This window comes from Sesamum indicum, linkage group LG10 (assembly GCF_000512975.1).
Source record: "Sesamum indicum cultivar Zhongzhi No. 13 linkage group LG10, S_indicum_v1.0, whole genome shotgun sequence".
Classification (NCBI taxonomy): Eukaryota; Viridiplantae; Streptophyta; class Magnoliopsida; order Lamiales; family Pedaliaceae; genus Sesamum; species Sesamum indicum.
Window position 1 is genome coordinate 6,360,547 of NC_026154.1, and position 22,155 is coordinate 6,382,701.

A 22,155-nucleotide genomic window follows, 5' to 3' on the forward strand; every position below is an offset into this window, starting at 1 on the left:
ATTTCGTGATATCTATTATAAATCAGCTTGTATCTTATATGTGTTGTAAGATCCACAATTATCATAATAGTTTATCTTCGATGATAATTTTGGGCTCATCACTATATAGTGAAAATCCAACAATAAAATTATGATTTTAAACGAACTAAAAAGAGTTTAAAGGAATCATTGGGGCAAAGGGTGTGGGATCGGACATCTACCCTTTCACGACACAACAACCAACAATCTATGTCGACAAAATCCAAAAAACTAACTATGATGATAGAAAAGCAAGATGACTTGCAAGAATGTCCATTCATTCATCATATATGGTGGTGGAGTTTAAGGCAAGGAAGGTGGTTTGTTGGGAGAAACTTACGTACATATTCTAACGCTTTCTGCTAACTACAGTCATATCGCTTAAATCTCGTGAGTTCAAACCTCATTCAAAATGCGAAACGTGTGATGTGAGCATTTTGAACCAGAGTGGTCGGTCATGATATTTGCTCCGGTAAACTTTATGTTTTATTTACTAATATGTTCGTGGGGTTGTGTTATCAATATTTCAATGAATTTTGGAGAAATGAGTATTCTATGACGGCTACGTTTCTTTCAATTAACCAAACACAGAAAAGAAAGGGGAAAAAATTTAAAAAAAAATTGTGGGTTATTATCTTCTTTCGTTATAACATGAAATTTTATACGTAAAACACATGGGATTCTCAAAATTTGAAAATTTGAGTCCGTATAAATTAAAATATCTATTTTGATATTGAAATTTCAAATTTAAATATGTCAAATTATTCATAAACAATTCACATGGACTGTATTTTTTTTTTTCAAATCTTATTACACCTTATATTTTAATTGATATATAGATGCAATGTGTCGAAAAATGATATCATGTATTTTATTAAAAAAATTCAATGCGCTGTACATGAAAAAGAAAATGCACAGTACCACGGAATAAGTTACGATCAATAGCACTTCCCTAGTTGTAAGAAATAACAATGTAACAACACCGCTACCACAACAACAACTTGTCTTAATCTTTTTCCGTTTCTGATAGAACAAATGTGTGTTAAACTTCACACCTATGGAAGAGTATTTCTTGACATGCCAAGTTTGAGTTCCTTTTCACTCTCATGATCAACGTCCTCGTCCTCCTCCTCAATATAACACCTCGTAGTCAATGATTGATATTTGACTTTTTCACGAGGGTATAATTTGATCATGACCAGGTAGAAAACTATTGAGAGCACGGTCAACAAGATCAAGTACATTCCGAATTCAATGTTCACAAGTGCCTTAGCCCGGTCGAGGACCCGATCACCGTGGCAGAATACAGCGTCACGGCCGGATACCGTCTTCAAGAAACACCCTTTCGGTATCCATTGCGGCGTCCACAGCATGATGCCGGTGACAATCAGCCAAACACCTTGGAAAACCACACTAAAGGCCTTGACAAATGAGACCAAGAAGCTCTTGGGGTAGGCAATGGATAGAAGAGTAGTGGTAAGAGACACAAATGTGAGTATTTGGAGCAGCCAGTGGTACTGTCCTTCAACTCCCATATGATCAGTTGAATGGAGGTGGAGAATGAGGAGCTGCTGCGAAAACGCAACGGCCTGGAGGAAATGGAGGAGCCCGTCTCGGGCCGGTGGGGAGATTATGTCGAAAAGGGTGGCGAAAAGGGCGTAGACGAAGAAGGAGAGGGCCATGATGGAGTGCTCGATGTGGCGGAGGTTCTTGGAGGGGATGGTTCCGTCGGGCGATAACGGTTTCCGTCTGACGAAGAGCTCCACTGATATGAAGAGGAATGTGACTAGCATGATTGCCATGGGCTCTAGGTATCTGAGTGATCTTGTTGAGAGAGGGTACCATGGGTGTGTGCGGTAGGATTTTGGGTTCAGAGAATGGTGTTTGATGCAGTTGAACATATGCCAAAGGCCTATGATCAAGAATGCAAGTCCTAGTACTACATGCCCTGATGTTGCCCCCATATTTTGACAATGCAGCCCTGCTTGTTTGTGATGCTTTTTGGTAGAGATAAATAGAGGGGTTGGGGGTGGGGTGGGGTGTGTGTATATATATATATATAGTGTACAAATACATGTATAGAAGTATAAGGTTGTTGGATGAGACCAATGAGGAGTTTACACTTTGTATGATCATCATCTTGCCTTATACTGAAAAATGAAGCAGTTAAAAGGGACTTGCTGACAAAGGAAATTCTGCTTTAAGGAAGAGTTGCGCATCATTGTGACTTTTGTAACGTGTCTCACCAAGACACGTTTGAAGATGGTTGTAATTGTATTTCTCGTCCCGTAATTTAGATTAATATATTTTCAGATTCATTGCTCAAGGAAAAATTATTCTCGTAAATTTAAAAATTATTATGTTTAATTTATTTACCAATTTCCGTTAAGAAATTGATGAAAAATACCACATGCAAGTTACACGGTCGTTTTTTCCCAACAAAAGTCAAATCTCATACTGAAGCTCGCAAGAAAATTGAAATGAAACTTCTTGCAAGTTATGAGAATTTTTTTTTTTGAAAATTCTATAAGTAATAGGACTAAAAGCATATAAAAACTAAGTTACGAGACAAAAAATATAATTTATTTTGCAATTATGAGACTATTTTCGAAAAATTTATATATAATGGGACTAAAAATGTACCGAATTTATGGACGAAAAATACAATTTCTCCTTACTGTTGAAACTACTATTGTTGTTCGTATTAACGTATATGTTTATTCTACTTTGAGTGGAGAAGAAATTGAAAATGCATATTTATTAGAGGATAAGGAGACCAAGTTTAGAGAGTTTTGTGCGAGTTTTAAAGAAGTGTGTTTTTCACTTCTTAATTCAAAAAGTATTTTTGAATTATTTGAGATGCCATTTTCTTCTTCTGAAAGTGTTAAGAAATACCAAAAATTATTTTGACTTTTTGTAAATAAATTCAACTTTATTTTTTACTACTTTACTCTTATTGTAAATAAATAATTTTAGTTTATTTTTAAAATTTTATATTTAAAGTTGATATTGAAAATTTAAAATAATTTGAATAATTTAAAAATAATTAAATTTACACTTTTACATATTAAATATTTTATTTGCTATATTATCTAATTATATTATTTCTTTTATCATGAAAAGTATTAACTAAATAGCTATGATTAATTAATAAAATGATTTTCTTTTTGCATTCTCATAAATTTAATTATTGTGTATGAATCAATAATTATATTACTCAGTGAGAGCATTATTAAATTAAACATTCACTTTTCTATTAATATTTAAAAAAAAAAGTTTAAATATGAAATAGACTAATCGAAATAAAATTTATTATTTTTTATAAAAAAATTATTTATTGATAAATAAAAAAATGCAGATATAAGCAAAAGTAGTATCTTAACAATGGTGACGAAATAATCTTTAATCAATCTGCTTTTTACTCGTTTTTACAAGCAATACCTATTTTTTATTCTTTTCCAACTTTTAACTTTTTCTATAAAAAATCACTTTTCTAAAAATAAAAGTTTTTCCAAACACTCCGTTAGTACTAGCGATGGCAACACTGGGTTGAGAAAAATTGTAATTTTGATTTAAAAAATATAGAATGATTTGTAATATTAGTTTCATACTTTCTGAAACATTCAATATTAAAATTATTAAAAATTCAAGAAATGGTTTTAATTATTTAACTAATTTGGATGATTAGAAAATTTTTGTTACGTATTTTTAAAATAAATAGATTATATATATTCTTTAAGCCACATTATAATTAAGAATTTAGATGTAAATAAGACATGCTTGTTATATATTTAATTTGAATATTATTTTTATTTTATAAAAAAAATTGAATATATATAATAAAAAATATATTATATATGATCATATCAGTACCATATCGTATTTAAATTTTTTTAAAAATATTTCGTATTGTCATTATCTAAATCGTATAGTGTTCGTGTCCTTACGTCAAAGATTCGAGGTAAGACTAACCACATCAAGATAGTTGTGAAAGGGCAAATTCGTCCTTGCATATGCAGACACTTTTTGGTCCGAGGTGGGACGATCCTATTGGTTGCCTGACAAAATCACGTAGGAGTACCTAAATTTCCCTTTTTAGCCCCATCCTCGTATTGGAACCTCACTCCTCCTCTTCGCTCACAAATGAAAAATCGAAGTGTAAAGTAACAGAACAGAGCGAGAAGAAAATCAGGAGCCAAAAATTTCAGCAAACAATTTTGTAGAAACCAGAGAGAGAGAGAGAGAGAGAGAGAGAGAGAGAGAGAATTCTCTCTCAATCTACTTCCGATTCTCGGATTCTGATGTTTGTGAAATACTTCGTCTGATACATAGATATATCTAGATTGATTGATTTACAGTTTTTTGGTGATGGCGTGGTGTATAAAGAGTGTGAATAGATCGGCGTCGTCGGCGTTCTCGCCGGACGGTGTGTACATGGCGGCGGGGACTATGGCGGGGGCGGTGGATCTGCAGTTTAGCTCCTCCGCTAATTTGGATATATTCGAGCTCGATTTTGTGTCGGATGATCGGCAGCTGATCTTGGGGCGCCCGCGAATTCTGAGGAGTATTCGCTTGGCCTCATTGCTGGTGGCCTCGTTGATGGAAATATTGGTCTCTGGAATCCTAAGCCTCTGATCTCGTGAGTTCAAACCTTCTAGATTCTTTGCTGTTGTTTCCGGGTGATAGAGTTATTTTTGTTCTGTTGAATGTGTTCGGGTGTCCATCCATGCGTTTGATGGAAGTATGATTAGCGTTGTGGTTATGAGTTAGGACATCCGAATTGGATAATGTGAGATTTGCGATTGCTTAATTTTGTGAAAATGTGCATACGCAACTAACCTGCGTCTCTGTTTGTAACTTCTCTTCTTTCTCTTGTTAATTTCCTTCAATGTAACCGAATGCAGGAGTTAGAATTCTGTTGACTGATTCTTTTTATTCTAGTGGACGTCTTATTTTTCATGTAGAGTTACTGACTCATACAATTGTGGTTTCATTTGATTATTGCTACCTTTGGTGGACATTTTCCAAGTGATGAAGATTTGAAGTACTTCTGATGAATTTGTTTTTGAGTCATGACTCTATATGCATGTCTTGTTTTTGTTGGTTACATATGAAGAAAGGAAGTCTGTGATTTTTCTGCTCTTCAGTCTGTTCTTAAGATTTTTCTTGTGCTTGCTTATTGTTGTTTTTTCTCCTTCGGATGCCATATTATTTTTCCAGCCTCATGCGATGGGGAAAATGCTGCATGGCCACAATTAATATGGATAAATTCTTCTTATTTAGGGTTCTGTGACTTGCGTCCTATTTTCTGTCATCACTAGTGTAGTTAAGGACTTCTATGGCCAAAACTCTGAGGAAAATTGCTTAGAGTTTTGTAACTCTGGCTACTTGGGTTCAAAATGAAGTGATATTGATTTTACATATTTCAGTTCAAGTGGCTTACTTAAAATTAGTTTTTCATGGTCACATAAATGCCCAACTTCCTCGACTATGATGGACATTTCTAATATGGCTGTTACTACATAAAGAATTCTTAATTAATTAATTTCTATTCCCTCCTCTGCAAAACTTTGGGGATAATTGAACTAGCACAGAGTTTTAGAAGAGAGTTAGAATAGTATAAGATTGCTCTGATTTTTATGTTTTTGCCCTCCTTTGGAAATAACTTCCACTTTAGGGAATGGTATCTTATTTGGAACATACTAAGAATCAAATGGGAGAATAGTTTGGGTTAGAGTTAGGTGGAGTATTAGATATTTGTCTGGTGAAATATTGTATAAAACATTTAAAAGCATCTGGGGTGTCCTGATGCAAATCTAATTTAGAAGAATCACTAGTATTCTGCAAATAATGCTTGAGGAGTAAATATTTGGTTCTAGAATTTACGGTTTGTGCTACTATGGGAACGCATACATATATGAAGAGAAACATAGTCCAATAATGAACAAGGACACAGTGAAGTGCTTGTCACACTCGAAACAACATCTAAGCAGAAACTAGTCTAGTGATGCTAATCTGTATAAGCACTAATTCTTTATAGCCACTTTCATCCAATTGTTAGTTTGCATGCAGTGGCTTTACTCTGAGTATGATTTAGTGCTTGATTTGTGTCAATGTATTTCGTAATGCGATTCATGTCATCTTCAGTGGTCCACTATCACCTACCAAATAGCATGCTTTTAATTCTTTTTCGTCAGAAATCATGCTTGGTTGGTTATCTAGTGTTATGTTTGATATTTATCTGGATCAAGATAATACCCCCTTGTCCTAGTATTCTGGGTTGAATTTGACATGATATAGAGTTTTAGATGAAAGTTGGAAAAATAAAAATTTGGTGTGTCTTTACACTATTACCTTGAAAAGCTAGTGCCGAGAATTGGTGGTGCACATCATAGCTTTACATTGGAGAAAGTTTCTTGGCGAGACTTTCCATTTTGGGAAATTGTAGCCTTATTCTGTGAAGGCTGCAAAGAGGAACCAAAACTATAAATTTGGATTAGAGAGTAGATTGTTACTCACAAATGATTCTCTTCAATTTTTTATTTGAGTTCAGATACCTCAGTCTTGTTGCAGCTTAGTATTGCTGCTGTCTTAATTTTTTTCTGATCCATATATTGACTATTAGTTTTATGATGTTTTTTCTGTTTCCAATCCCAGCCCACATAATAAGGGTTCTGATACAAGTGAGAATGCTTTTGTTGCGAGTCTTTCTAGACACAGAGGGCCTGTAAGTTTGTGCTCTTTTTATTCCTTATTTCCTTTGCATTTTCGCCTTTACTTGTGTATTTGATGAGTTATTGTTGCTGAGTCGGTTTATAATACACTGCTCAGGTTCGTGGCTTAGAGTTCAATTCTCTTTCTCCAAATCTTCTTGCCTCTGGGGCTGATGAAGGTGATATTTGTATATGGGATGTATCCAAACCATCAGAGCCAAGTCATTTTCCGCCGCTCAAGGTGTGCAATTGATTAATTTCTCTGGATTTATCTTAAGACTTTCAAAGTTAACTTTGCATAGAACTATTAAGCAGGAACTTTGTTTGCCAGTTTCCATATATTTCTTAGAAACAGATGCCGGGAATATATATAACTGAATTTAGAGGTGACTCTGGTCAGTTTGAGAGGTGAATTTTTGTTATGGCTATAGGAGTGAAAATTCCTAGCTTAGAGGATTTGAAAGCTCAAAGGATGGAGGTCTCTTAAACCTACCTTGGTACTCTGGGTTCATTTCTCAGTCAGTATTCCTGAGAGCTTTCTTACTGGTATGAGGAGGATTTCTATATGATATATGGAGCAAGGAGTCATTTGCCTCCTAAAAAGTTTCTCCAGATATCTTGAACCGTCTTGTTGTTGTGTCTGTGATGTCTTGTCGCTAATATATGTTCCTGAAATTGACATAGTTTTGATTTTATTTATTCCTTAAGGAGATGAAGGTCTTTCCACCCACCTTGGAACGCAGTTAGGTTCCTTTTCTTGTTAGCGTTCCCTGGAAAGTATTTTTAGTTGTCTGAGGAGGACTTTTATATGATATATTTGGCAAAGGAACCATGATGTTCTTGCCTTCAAAGTCAAACTTTACCCCTTAAAACTTTTCCTCGGAATTTTTTCCCCGTCTTATTTATGTGTCTGTGATGTTACAAATTGTGTTTTGACTAATATATATTCCTAACATCTACATTGTTTTGATTTTGTATTGGATATTGGATAAGAAAGAGAGGAAACCTATTTGTACTTCAAATGCAATATTTCCTCCAGTCCATATTAGTTGAGTTTGCCTAACCTATACTCATCATCCTCCCCTCCTCTTTCTTCTTACCAAACAGAAAGTCAAATATCTGATCTTCCCCGAAACCCTGAGCTCCTCCAATTCGTTCTCCAACCATCCATCCAACCGTACCCATAGACTTGATAGATTGAGCACAGTACAAAAGCATGTGCCTTTTTAAGGTTTTAGTTCATTATGGATGAAAGATATTATGTTTAAATTAAATAGCTGGCCAAACTTTAGTATCTTAATATGTTCTTTCTCATGTCAAATATTTTATGGCATTGTGGGCTTGAATTTTGCCTGATCAAACATTTTAGCATAATAACCTTGCATTTGTGTCTCCTACTGAAGTTCCCACTCCAATTTAAAGAAAAGGAATAACCCATAGCAAGCTATACATGGGAAAATACAAAGGAGTTTTATGTACTTGCAGTAAAGATATGAATCTAAGAATACAATGGGTTGCCTTCTCCATTCTAAAGAGTTCTTAAAGGAACTGATTTTCCTGTGCTTACAAGATCTTCGATCTTTCCTTTATTATTCCTTTGGAACCACTTGTTCCAGGCAATAGGATTACAGCTTCAGCAGCTTCTGTGGTCCTCTTTCAACGTCACTGGACCTCAAACTTTAGCGTATGTTTCTGAAATTTGCTGGACCTATCTAGTTGGAGTATTTGGTAGAGCATATCTACTATGAAATAGTATGTGAAATCCATCACATGAAGGCTGGAGAATTTTGCAACACCCCTATAATCGTTCATTCGGAGCAGGAGAACTAATTCCATGAGGAAAACATATTTTGAGCTTTGGCTTTGGTAAACATTTTCAGAAAATGGCTAAGATTATGACAATGATTTAAAATAAATCTAACAAATTGTAAGTTCTGAACTGGATATAGTTGTTGGATTAAATGGACAGTTGAAGATATGTTAAAGGCAACAACAAGAACAGAAATAGAAGAAAGAAAGAGGAAACCAGCAGGGTGGCAGGGAAAGAAATTTTCTTTTCCTTCCCTTTTCTTCCTTATTTTTTCCTTTTCTTTTTGACCAGAGGGAGACTCACTCTCTAAAGAGAAGGAATAGAAATTCTTGAAAGAAATTGGACAATATAATTTCCAAGTGGCATATTTAATGGAATGGTACCATTGCAGCATTCTGGCCATTAAACATCTCATTAATTTCAAAAAGCCAAATAAATTCTTTAAACTATTCATTTAGAACCCTGAAGTGCTTTAGCTCATTTTTTCCCCTCATCTTCTTGCTCCTGAATTTCAATCTAATATCCCTAAATTTTAGGTCTATTTGTCCGTCATTTCATATCCAAGACTCTTTAATGGCAACTCAGACTTATTTAACTGTTCCACAGGCTACTGGTTCTGCAACACAAGGTGAAATTTCCTTTTTGTCGTGGAATAGCAAGGTTCAGCATATACTGGCCTCCACTTCATATAATGGGACAACTGGTAAGAAGGATGCTGTTCAGTATGAATTATGCCCTTGACTCTTGCATTGCATTTGAATAATAGGCATATCTGTAATTTCAGTGGTGTGGGATCTGAAGAAGCAAAAGCCAGTAATAAGGTAAAAATAACTTCCTATGAAATGTAGATGCTGGGTTGTTAATATTTCAACCATTGATATGTACGGGGTTCCATCCCCATGTTCTGATCTTTGATATGGCCACATTGCAGTTTCTCTGATTCAGTTAGAAGGAGATGCTCTGTTTTGCAGTGGAACCCAGATGTTGCTACTCAACTCATTGTTGCTTCAGATGAAGACAATTCACCTTCTCTCAGGGTAATGAATGCATTAGCTCTTAGTTGAGCTTCTTGGTATAAATGCTATATATCGATTCTGCTTAAACTTACTATCATTGCAATTGACTGATGTCATATTCAGCTGTGGGATATGCGGAATATAATGTCTCCAGTGAAAGAGTTTGTAGGGCACACCAAAGGTATGGCATCTCTCTGGAGTTTCACTTCCAACATTTTAGAAAGTTCTGAATTCACTATTGTTTGTTGATCATTTATTTCTGATTTCTCAAGTAGATTGTATCTTTTTATGGCTTCATGGTTTGAAGGTGGAAGTGGTCAAGTTTTTATTGTTTGCAGTTCACTTTGTTGATTATTTATTCTTATATTCTCATCCTTCCACTCTTTGGTCATTCATCTCTACTACTCAAGTTCCTTCTTTTGGAAAGATAGCTATGCAAGAACCATAAATATTTTGGAGCTAAGTTGTTTAACTGTCATATAGATCTTCTACAGAAAAGCAAACATGGAAAATCTAGCATCGATGTAAATCGGTTTCTCTTCAATTGATAACATAATTTTATTGTTTCTTCTTACTGATCATGGAAGTGGGAGTAATAGCACTAAAGTTTTCCTAAAGTCACATTATGTTGGAAACAGATTTTTATCCCAACTAAATTTCATCTGCTCCTGTCAAAACAGTCGAGCTTAATAGGAGCACACCCATTGACTCATAAGATCTAGGCTTGACTATATAAATAGGTTATCATTTACATCGTTTGGTGTATGGTGTTGTCTAGTGCAAGTTCTGCCAAATACCCTTCTGTTACCGATCACATAAAGGAGAGACCACTGCTCGCCATAATTCTTTGTGAAACTTCTGTTAAGTGGAGGAAACTCACAATGAACTTGAGATTAGTCACTGCAATTGAAATGTGTCGTTGCGTTACATTGACTGAGGCTTGACAAAATTTTTATGCTGGCTGATCCGTGCTAGCGTAGTTGAACACTCTTAAGTTCGTTTACTACCAGAGAATTGGTAATGGCAGGACCATTTCATATCAGCATGATCCTATAAACACATGAGATACTGTAGCAAATTTGTATCCTAATGCATTTCTGGAAATAGGGACATGTAATTTCTTGTATTTGTGGGCCACTTGTTGGAAATCAAATGTTGATTTTAAGAGTGTGATTACTACCTGCCATTAGTAACTTGTTACAACATTACATATCCTGGATTAATGTAGAAATGTTGTTTTTACTGCCATCCTCTCTCTCCCTACTTTCTTATATTATTTTCACTGCATACTTGGGGTAACTGATAGGGCGAGGTTCTTGTTGCTGCCAGCATCTGTTACCTTTTTTTTTTTTTCCCTTTATTTGCTTAAGTTACTTTTAGCTCTTAATCACATCTTTGTTATTCTGATGACCATGCCTTTGATTCATTAATAATTCGTTAAGTTATACCTGTGTAGGCATTCATTTTGGTTTATATTTATGCATCTCTTGCATTCAGGTGTCATTGCGATGTCATGGTGCCCTATTGACAGCTCTTATCTGCTTACCTGTGCCAAAGATAACCGTACTATTTGCTGGGACACATCATCTGGAGAGGTGAACTTTTTTATTGCCTAAGTTTCTTATGCTTGTACATTTTATCGTAATTTCGTTTTTCTTCATTCTTTGAGCTGCCGTTGCCACGTGGCGGTTCTATATGATGTTTTCTGTAGATTGTTGCTGAATTACCTGCTGGAACGAACTGGAATTTCGATGTGCATTGGTATTCTAAAGTTCCCGGAGTCATATCAGCATCTTCATTTGATGGGAAAATTGGCATTTATAATGTAGAGGTTATTTCCTATCCCCTGCAACTCGTTCGATATGTCGTCTGATCTTTCATATAGATTGTTGGTTTAGATGATGCAGTGAATGACAGAAAGGTGGACTTTGATTAATCTTACAGATCTTTTTAGGTAGCCTCTTGGGTTAGCATTTAATAACAGATGGAACAAGTATCTTTTTCATTATAATTTCATTATATCTTTCTTATTATGCATCAGAATAGAAGTAGTCTTAGAGAGACCTGACTAGTTAACTACAGGCATTTTTTGGCTTTTTTGGCCTCTCCAAGATGGAAGTTATCTTTTCACATAAGGCAGGCAAGAATCAAAATTTGATTACCTGCTTGATTGAATTTGTGCTTATGTTCTGTGATAAATAGAGCATGAACTAGTTATGACAATAATTCAGAGTACCAGAATATCTTCTCTATTTACTTTTCTTGGACTTGCTTATTCATTTTTCCAACATTTATGAATTTTCTTTCTTCCTTGTGACTGTGATACCTTTTCAAAATGCAGGGTTGTGGTCGTTATGGTCTTGGAGAGAGTCAATTTGGTTCAGGTATCACATTTCTTAGACTGTAGAAAGTTTGTGTTGGCTGCCCCATCTACATGGAGAAATGTGAGAATGAGTTATTGTTCCAGCAAAAAGCTCCTAGCATCCACGAAATGCATTAATTAGGTCATGAATATTTTCTCCATGTATAGTATTCCACCAAAACTTTCAGCTTTTGCCCCTAAGACTTGTGGCAGGAGATACTTGATGTTCCCAGCTTTAAGAACATTTTAATAACATGGTATCGCTCACTTTAAGTTTTAAGAAGCAACAGCATTAAGTTATTTTTAAATCCTTCCAAATTTGTTCCTTAATTGCCTAGTTTCTCTATGAATTATTTTTTGTATATTATCTAGTTTGCTGTTGGTTAAAGTGATGTCATTTTGCATGTTCTTGCAACAATATCAGCAAAGTGGAGTTTGATGTCCACTTGGGGAGAGTAGTAATAGTGAGGATGATTTCTCTGGTTATCCATTTTTACTGAAAAACTTAATAGGTGTGATATTTCTGGAGAGTTTTTCCTTTATTGTTTCACTATTTTCACATCATAGTGATGAGATGATTGTCATAGTAAAGTTGTCTAGTTATGCATGGCCAAGTTGGGCATTTACTAATCAGTAGTTCCTTTAGATCATCATGTCTTGTTCTAATATTTACTTTTTTCTGTTATTCTTCCTGTAGTTCAATTTCTAATTAGCTATTGTGTCATGTGGTATTATTTTCTCCTTTCAATGTGTTAAATTTAGGTTGTTATTATTATACATTTTATGTCTATGCAGCATCATTCAGGGCCCCAAAGTGGTACAGTTGTAAAGCCGGAGTAACATTTGGTTTCGGAGGCAAACTTGTTTCTTTTCACTCTACTGAATCTCGAGCTGGATCTTCGGAGGTACGCCGAGGAGTTTTAAATTGTTAATTTCTCTCCACATACTTTACAGTAACAAGAACTCCTTTTCAGGTCTATGTGCACAACTTAGCTGCGGAACATGGTTTGGCAAGTCGATCTTCTGAATTTGAAGCTGCACTAAAAAATGGTGACAAATTGGCGCTAAAACTTTTGTGTGAAAGGAAATCTCAAGAATCTGAGTACGTCTTCTTTTTCCCGGGCTTAGGCTATTATTAGGTGTGAGTTTGGCAATATCTTTTCTTTCCCCCTAAAACTTATTATCCTAATCAGATCTGATGAGGAGAGGGAAACATGGGGCTTCATGAAAGTTATGTTTACCGAGGATGGGACTGCAAGGTCCAAGCTTCTCTCTCATCTTGGTTTCGTTCTGCCTGCTGAAGAAAATGGCATAAATAAAGAAGTCTCGGAGCAATTGAATGCTCTTGGTCTTGATGAGAGACTGACTGATAAAGAAGGATCTTCTGGAAACAAAGAATCTACCTTATATGCAACTGACAATGGAGAAGATTTCTTCAACAACCTTCCCAGTCCCAGGGCAGATACCCCCTCTTCAACTTCCAAGAATGAATTTACTGTTCCCGACTCGGTAAAGGAGTCCAAACAAGAAATAAATGACCAAGAGGAGGCTTCTGATCCTTCATTTGATGATGCTGTACAACGTGCTTTGGTTGTTGGGGACTACAAGGGCACAGTTGCACAATGCATTTCAGCAAATAGATGGGCAGATGCTCTGGTCATTGCCCATGTTGGTAGTGCTGCCTTGTGGGAGCGCACACGTGATCAGTTCCTCAAGACAAGTCATTCTCCATACCTAAAGGTGGTAAAATAGTGCTGCTTGGATGTCAATTCGCTGAAATTCTTTCTGTGTTTGTAATTGTGGGTTCATATCTTTTTGCTGGTTGTTTATATGGCTTTATCTAATATGTTGTACCTCAGGTTGTTTCTGCCATGGTAAACAATGACCTCATGAGTTTAGCGAACACAAGGCCCCTAAAATCATGGAAGGAAACACTTGCTCTCTTTTGCACTGTAAGTCTTTTTGCTCCTAGCAATGCAAGCTGTGCATATGATGCTTCTAAGTCTAGTTGCATCCTATGCAAACTTTGATCAGTGAAACTTCATATTCTAATGGTGAAAATACTAACTATTTTTAGTTTCTGGCCCTGTAATGACCTCTATATATATTTTATGAGTCAATTTGGCATGTGCCATATCATCCCATCACTTAAATCCATATTCTACTCATTTCTTTTTTAAGAAATCCAACTTGTCAGCTTTGAGCATTTTCTTCAATGTCAATAAAACTAATAAAGTGTGTTGTCAGAGATATCAATAAAGAAATGCAGATGGATAGGCATGTAGGAAATAGATGGATAAGTATATGTATTTGTGCATCTGATGAACAATTTTCTAGTCAAGCACAAGCTAAAATTGTGGTCAGTGTGTCATGAACTGAAACTGAAACAATATCAAATGTATGGGAATAAATTTACAGCTTACATCTTTGGATGCCATGTCAGCTATCACATTTATAGTGACTGAAGTACTATCCTACTTTCCTGATACGCCATTTTGTGGTTACAATAGACTTGGCTTTTAATGTTGGAAAAGAGCGAATTGGCCTTCCATGGTATAAATTGTATTATCATATTTTTAAATGTATCTCTTCTGAGTTCGCATGTCTTACTGGAGCAGAGTTGTAGTATAGATAGAACCTGAACATGTGATTCTGTATCTCTGTGTATTTGGCACAAGCTTTAGCGCCTGATGATTTTCTCTTTAACGTTGTTTTGCACATTCGGTCATTCAGTTTGCACAGTCAGATGAGTGGACTCTATTATGTGACACTCTTGCTACAAGACTCATGGCCGCTAATGATACGGCTGCGGCAACACTGTGTTATATATGTGCTGGAAATATTGATAAAGCAGTGGAAATGTGGTCAAAGAATCTTACAACAGAGCATGACAGAAAACCCTATGTAGACCGCCTCCAGGTAAGAATACATTGGTTAAACGTCATTAGATGACACTTTATGGCAGACAGTGTATATGACTTGTACGCTATAAATCTATTTTGAAGGATTTAATGGAGAAGACTATTGTCTTTGCTTTGGCTACTGGGCAGAAGCGATTTAGCACTTCATTATGTAAGTTAGTTGAGAAATATGCTGAAATATTAGCAAGTCAAGGGCTTTTAACTACAGCGATGGAGTACTTAAATCTTCTGGGAACCGAAGAATTGTCTACTGAACTTATGATCTTACGTGATCGTATAGCTCTTTCAACTCAGGCAGGTGTGTGTGTATGCTCTCTTTTGCTCTACTATTCTCCTTATTAGTGTTTGCAACTTTTGTTTTCTGGTGAAAAGTTCCCCACAAAAACAAACCACCTCAAACCAGATTGTGCTGCCAGAGAGTTATCACGTGGCTTTCATAATTCAGTATGGCCATCTGAAAGAATCATGTAGGCATATTGAACATATACATTTTCTTTTCAGCTGCAGCTAACAGGCTTCAATCCTCATTTACGGGATGAAAGAATGTTTATCTTTCCCCACGTGTGGAGCAGGAGGGTCAAATACTTCAGCATCATACACGCATCATTAAAGTTCTAATAGAACTATCTCAGAGTTGTTTCTTTGGTTTGATTTTTTAAAATAAAAGTTAAAATAACTTGAGCATAGAGGTATTTCCTGTCTCTAGCAATACAGAAATGGATGTGGTGGAAAGGGCATTTTTGCTCGAGTATTAGGTCGTTACTGAGTCTTACTTGTATACTTTCCCTCCTGAATACTTGCACATATTTTTCGTCCATATTTTTTATTCTTGTCTCAACTTTGTTTATAAATTTCCCTCAAAATCCTAGTAGGACAGGTAGGGAACATTTTGCTGAACTTACTTTCTGGCTTCAATTAGCATGAAATGGTCAATCTTTATTACTCTTTTGTACTTTCAAATTACCAACAAATACAAATATTGCTACCAAATACTAACTTGGTCTTTTATTTGTTTGATATTGTTTTTTGTTTTTACTGCAATCAATATAAACAATGTGTGTCTCTATATGGGATTATGAATATGTGATGCTGTCTTATCAACGCATCACTATCAGACTTCTTATTTATTTGATGTCATTGTTGGTTTACTGAAACAAATGTGCATCTCATTTAGCTCTGTCTATGACTATAAGTAACAGCATCTTGTGAATGCCTCTGCTACAATGGTTTAAATGGTATAGCTTTAAACCTCTATCTGCTAGGCTTAATGTATCCAAGCGCTGCTGTTTAAAAATGTTCTGCAGATAAAGAGATTGAGAAGACTATTGCTTATGACAATACTCACCTACGAAGTGGATCTCCATATAGTGCTGATCAATCAGGTTATGGTGTTACTGATGCCTCTCAGCGTGGTTATTATCCAGTATGTCTTCCTGCTTCTCAATGTCCGAAATGCTTTTCTGGTCGATTTCTGATTCTTACTTTGAAACATTGCTTTCATTTCGTCGCCGTCAGGATGCGGCACCACCATCCCAGACACAACCGACTGTCCCAAGCAGTCCCTATACTGAAAATTATCAGCAGCCATCTGCTGTTCCGTTTGGCAGGGGTTACAATGCTCCTCCCACATTTCCACAAGCTAGTACACAGCCTTCCCTATTTGTTCCTTCTCCGGCAGTTCCACCTCCAATGGTGATAGTCTGATTTGATTTATTTTGTGAATGAAGTTGATTCCAAGTGTTTGCTCGGACTAGTTCGGTTGTTTTTGAATGGATATGTATGTGTACTTTACAGGGAAACTTTCCTCCACCTCCTGTTCATTCCCAGCCTCCTGCGAAATTTGTTCCTGCAAACCCTCCTATGTTGAAGAACTTGGAGCAATATCAGCAGCCATCATCTTTGGGTTCTCAGTTATATCCAGTATGCTGCTGCACCTATTACTTGGTTTCGTCTTGTACATTTGACCATCATCCTGAGCTTGCCTCGTGTGAATTACACAGGGTGCTGCTAACTCTAACTATCAAGCTGGTCCTCCGGGGGTTGCTGCATACGGTGCTACCTCATCTCAAGTTGGTCCAACTCCCAGGCAAATGATGCCCCAGGTCTTGGCTCCTACTCCAACACCAAGAGGTTTCATGCCAGTCAATAGTTCAGGGGTTCAAAGACCAGGGATGAACCCAATGCAACCTCCTAGTCCTACTCAGCCTGCTCCAGTGCAACCACCTTTTACTCCTGCTGCTCCCCCACCAACTGTGCAGACAGTTGATACTTCAAAAGTACCTGGTACCAATTCTTTTCTCAGATGCTCCTCCATTTGATCTGTGTTAGGGATTACTTCCTTACGGAATTTCTGCAGTAGCGTGCTTTGCATCGTTTTTGTTATTTTGGTAGAAGAGGTCTATTTCTAGAAAAAGCAAACAACAGTTTGAAGATGATTGGCAGTTCTCTCTTAATTCTTTTTGTCTTTGGGTTAGAAATGGGGAGAGCAGAATTATTCAATTTGGGAATTTTATTCCTCTTTCTGTTTCATGTTGGATGACCACTATGTTGCTCACTGCTGCAGACTACTTAATAAGGCATGACCAAATGTTGGCCAATAGACAACGTTTAGATCCCCACTTGGTAAAGGATTTAGAAAAACCTGACAGTGTTTCTTCATGGAGAAAATGACAACTACGTGTCTGGGGTTGAGATAAATTCACAGGAAGAATGCTATACTACAGCGAGCATCCCTTGCTTGCTCTTTACAGGTCCCAGTATTAGCATTTGGGTCCGCAATCTTTGATCCATTTCCAATTGATGTCCATCCCAAAGGATAGATAAGGAACCACGACTGAACTATGATTTGTAACGAGACCAAGTCCCATAACTTTCTAGAGTCCAATTTAAGAATTATGAAACATCATACTACTCGTTTCATGTGTGCCTTGAGCTATGGTTGGTTTGGTGTATTCTTTCTAAATTGACTTGATTTACTTGGATGGTTTCTTACCTAGGTTGGTCATGCCAATTAGGTCAGTCAAGTGACTCAAGTCTATTCTGGTTCTCTGGTCTTGAGGATTGAGACAGCTTATTTCATACAACAACCTGTTGAAGAGAGCCAGATTAAGCAAAACTTTATTATCTTTCGTCTTTCATTATGCTTAATTACCTCCCTCATGTTTATATATTTGTTCCCAGATTATGCTTTCTCTTGCCAAACAGGTTTCTGTAATTAGATTTTCTTATGCTCATTGGAAGACACATATGCTTTATCTTTAAGTTGAGGCACAAAATATTCTATTTGCTTGGCTCAACAGCAGCACGAAAATTTGTATACATCATTTTCTCTCTGGAATGACAGTGTCGAAAATTCCTGATGAATATTATTTATTTTTTAAATCTGCTACAGCACAACAGAAGCCTGTAATTGCAACTTTAACAAGACTATTTAACGAGACAAGTGAGGCATTAGGAGGATCACGAGCAAATCCAGCTAAGAAGCGGGAAATAGAGGACAACTCAAAGAAGCTAGGTGCCTTGTTTGCGAAACTCAATAGTGGAGACATATCTAAAAATGCAGCAGAAAAGCTTGTACAACTCTGTCAGGCACTAGACAATGGTGATTTCGGTACTGCCCTTCAAATTCAGGTAGCAGCCAAGAAATGCCCAATAGTTCTACCTTTTTCATATACGATCAATTGATTGATATGAAACTTTGTGTTATGATGTGGTATAGGTGCTTCTCACGACAAGTGATTGGGATGAATGCAATTTTTGGTTGGCAACACTCAAAAGAATGATCAAGACCAGACAGAATTTAAGATAAATTATTAGATCAACTCCTCAACTTGCAAAACTTCTCGTTAGCGCCAACTTTTAGTTGCGGAATCATGTTTAACCAAACATTTGTACACAAGAACTGACAGCCATTCCCATAGGGCATGCAGGTTTTGGTTTTACCTTTATCCTTCTCTTTTACCCCATGCTTTAACTTCATCCAATTTCTTGAGAGCAGTTTGAGAAAGGTAGTAGCGAGGACAGTCATGTGATGGTTGGGTTAAGATATGTATACATCTTTATCTTTAGCATGCACTGTTGTAATGTCTCCCAAAAGTCCGGCTTTCAGAACTTCACGTATCAATTTGAGTGAGGCCGTTAGATTGTACTGTTGATTAGATCAATAAAAACTTCCCTTCTTTTATGTTTATCTTGGTGATTTTGCTACAACAACATTGTAATATCCGAAGTTACACATGGTGTCCGATAGTTGGATTGTGGTTCTGTCTTCTATTAGACTGTGTATAACCTGGTATAGTTACATTCGCTAGAGTTGTTGCCTTCTATGCTTGTTGAATAGGTCTATGGTTGAAACTTAAACTGTTCTTTCAGGATCAAGAACCTTTCACTACGGAAATGTCCGTCGCAGACCCCTTTAAAGTGTGAGTCGATGACATGATCTTTGTAAAATCTGTTGGTTGTAAATACTTTTGATGCTGCTAAATCTGAGGGCATTGCATTTTGGAATTTCCGTTTGTTGTTGTTCCCTTTTAATTTCTGCCCCTTTCCTCTGACTTACAGGCAGCACAAAACTAAGGGTACACTCTGTTCATGCTTTCGAGATTAATCACAGCAAACCTCTTAACATTTCAGAAAGTCTCAAGAATGCAACACTGAAACCCAAAAGGAATTGGCATTTGACATCTAATGACATGTAAACATGTCTAGAGACTATTCTCTCAAATGGAAAATACCGTAATGCATCTGCAATGATTCCATATGGATCTTCAACTGTTTTGAGGATTTAATTAGTTTAATGCTAGTCGTCTTTTACGCAAGCCCACTTATTATCAATAATATTTTTATTTCGTATACATTACACACTCAAAAGCTCTACTTATTAGGCCCTTCATATAAACACTAACGAATAACAAGGCTCGACCTGCAATTCCAAAGGCCCAGAGGATATACTAACAAATAAATTAAATCATTAGCATTTATTCTTATTATTAAAGGCGTTTGAAGAAATTCAGTTTATTAATGTTTGTTCACGCAAAATTATAGGAATGTATATGATTTGTTTTTTCCCTGTAATGTAAGGATCTCATTGGTGCACTGGAAACAAGAGTAGTGTACAGAACATGCACTATTGAGATACGGCCCTCTTTATAAATAACAACTGTACGTATAAGCTTTTTTTTTTTTTTTTTTTTTGGGGAGAGAGAGGGTATAAGCTTGTTCAAATTATAAAAAAGATATTTTTTTTTTTTTTTTTGTTTTTGGGGAGAGAGAGGGTATAAGCTTGTTCAAATTATAAAAAAGATATATGATCAATTTAATCATCCAAAACCAAAAAGAAAGAAAAAAAAGCTGGATGCTCACTTCAAAGTAATTTAACCCATATAGAATGATAATCTTGCTTATTATTTTAGATAGTTACTGATAGGGAAAACACAACCATACTAACTCTAAAGGACGAATTTGTCCTTAAAAAATGAGAAAAATCCTGAACGCACCTAAGGATTCATGCCTTTCACCTTTGGGTGTATGAGTTGTAGATCTCCTAGTAACTTCTATCCTCAAATTGTGCCACGTGGTCTAGGTAAATAGCAAATAGATGATTTGGCCTTAAAAATAAATTTATGTTACTTCACTTATTATAAGGAACATTTACTATAGTTCACTGACATTAAATATTCCAATTTGAATTATTCTATCTCAATCTCAAGCTATCTAAAATTATAATGCACAAACACTCCAAAAAATTATTCGATGTTGTGCCAGACACATGTCAAACACGACATAGTGTGTTCAAAAATATAAAGAAAAGAACATGGCATCGACCACTCCACGACCACACCTATTGGCGTGCCCGACATGTTTAGTTTATATATATATATATATATATATATAATTTCAAAAGGTTTTAGGTGGATTTTTAGGGGGAAAAAACGAGTTTTGTGTTTAAGAAAAGAATTAATTTGCTCCACTTGAACTAAAAGTTTAATGATGAAATTGCTAAAAATTCGAGAGAACGTCATTGATGCGTTCAAAAAATACACGAGTTCAACGGATATGGACTATGCTCAAAGTTTGGGCTAAAACGAATGCAAATCCTGAAGGGGAGACCTGCAAAAAAGGCATTAGCACTCTGACGCTCAAGTCAATCTCGAATTTAGAAATAAATAATGTAAATACAAATTATGATGAGAAATCAAGATGAAATTCGTAGGAGAAATTATAATCAGAGTGCAATTCGAATGCAAAAACAAGAATAGAGAATGGTTTTCCAGATTGTAGAGGGTGTCCCCATTGAGGGACTGAACTTGTATATATAGAGGGGGCATCCCCCTCTGCTGGGACTCTGACATTACCTTTATCCTCGAAAAAAAAGGGCGAGATATGTGGCAATAAGACAGGATTCGATCTTATTTTCAACTGATTAGCTCACAGCAACACGTCTTTGCCTGGGGAGGACTCCTATTTCGCGGGGAGTCCTTTCTAGGTTTAAGAATCTTGGGTTTTGGGGGCGCCTCCCTTCTCCTGGGCTGTCCTAGTTGCTAGAGGGGTCCTCCTAAGGCTGCCTATTAAGTGTTCTTGGGCCTCTCATGACTTTGGCCACCTAGGATGTTACGGACCGACCGTGTGAAGGTGGTTACGAACACACGGCACTTGACCTTGGTAGTGTAACGATGGAGAAGGGCAATATTCTCAAAGCATGAGAGGTGTTCCTATAGATCCGTGGTTCCATCGTATTCCGGCAGGCCGAGCTCCTTTCAGTTAGGGGAGTTCTTCTGCCATGATTTCCACACTGAAGAGGATACCCTGTTGCTTCTCTGAGGGCATCCCCACAATTTGGTACTGGACGTCTTGGAGGCCTTTTTACAGGCATTCTAGACGTGCGAGCCACTGAGGAGGGACGTCCTGCTGTGCAGGGGCAGGGGATACCTTTTGACTCTCTTCCTTAGGGGCATCCACGTCGAATCGAGCTACTGCGTGGCCTGGGACTAGTGTCACCATTTGCTCCCGTATAGCCGTCGTGGTCATCTGTTGTATGGTCCACAGGAGTTCTTGGGGGAGCCCCCCGAGGAGGTGTCTAAGGAGGGAGTATGGTGTGGAGGCTCAGTCAGCGGATCAACAGATCTGGGGGGTCTTGGGACCATCGCCCCACTGGCGGTGGCCGCCCTTCTAACGAGACTTAAGGATGTTTCTGCAGCAACTTGCAAAACCTGAGCATTGCCAGGTGCCTCTACAACCTTTTGCTTGTTTGCGGAGTTGCTAGGAATGTCCGTTGTTACTCACGTTTTCAACTCTGTGTTCCCACAGATGGTGGCAA

General features: G+C 36.8%; 2 protein-coding genes across 2 annotated transcripts; one reads left to right on the forward strand and one right to left on the reverse strand.

The window, feature by feature from the left end:
* On the reverse strand, positions 1,074–1,820 carry LOC105172136. Its single transcript, XM_011093476.2, has one exon. The coding sequence runs from the start codon at positions 1,818–1,820 to the stop codon at positions 1,074–1,076; it is 747 nt and encodes a 248-aa protein (XP_011091778.2).
* On the forward strand, positions 4,151–19,029 carry LOC105172137 (protein transport protein SEC31 homolog B). The gene is given in 23 exon segments (XM_011093478.2): positions 4,151–4,564; positions 4,567–4,657; positions 6,676–6,745; positions 6,850–6,972; positions 9,148–9,244; positions 9,326–9,362; positions 9,473–9,578; positions 9,681–9,738; positions 11,055–11,152; positions 11,269–11,388; positions 11,899–11,941; positions 12,715–12,824; positions 12,894–13,021; positions 13,113–13,659; positions 13,779–13,871; positions 14,653–14,838; positions 14,925–15,138; positions 16,145–16,263; positions 16,356–16,532; positions 16,635–16,760; positions 16,841–17,123; positions 18,232–18,470; positions 18,559–19,029. Coding segments are annotated over 23 exon segments (3,333 nt in total). The 5' UTR covers positions 4,151–4,386; the 3' UTR covers positions 18,649–19,029.

Bases quoted from the DNA above. Each gene is read 5' to 3' on its own strand.
- LOC105172136 (XM_011093476.2), bottom strand. From the start codon at position 1,820: ATGGCAATCATGCTAGTCACATTCCTCTTCATATCAGTGGAGCTCTTC.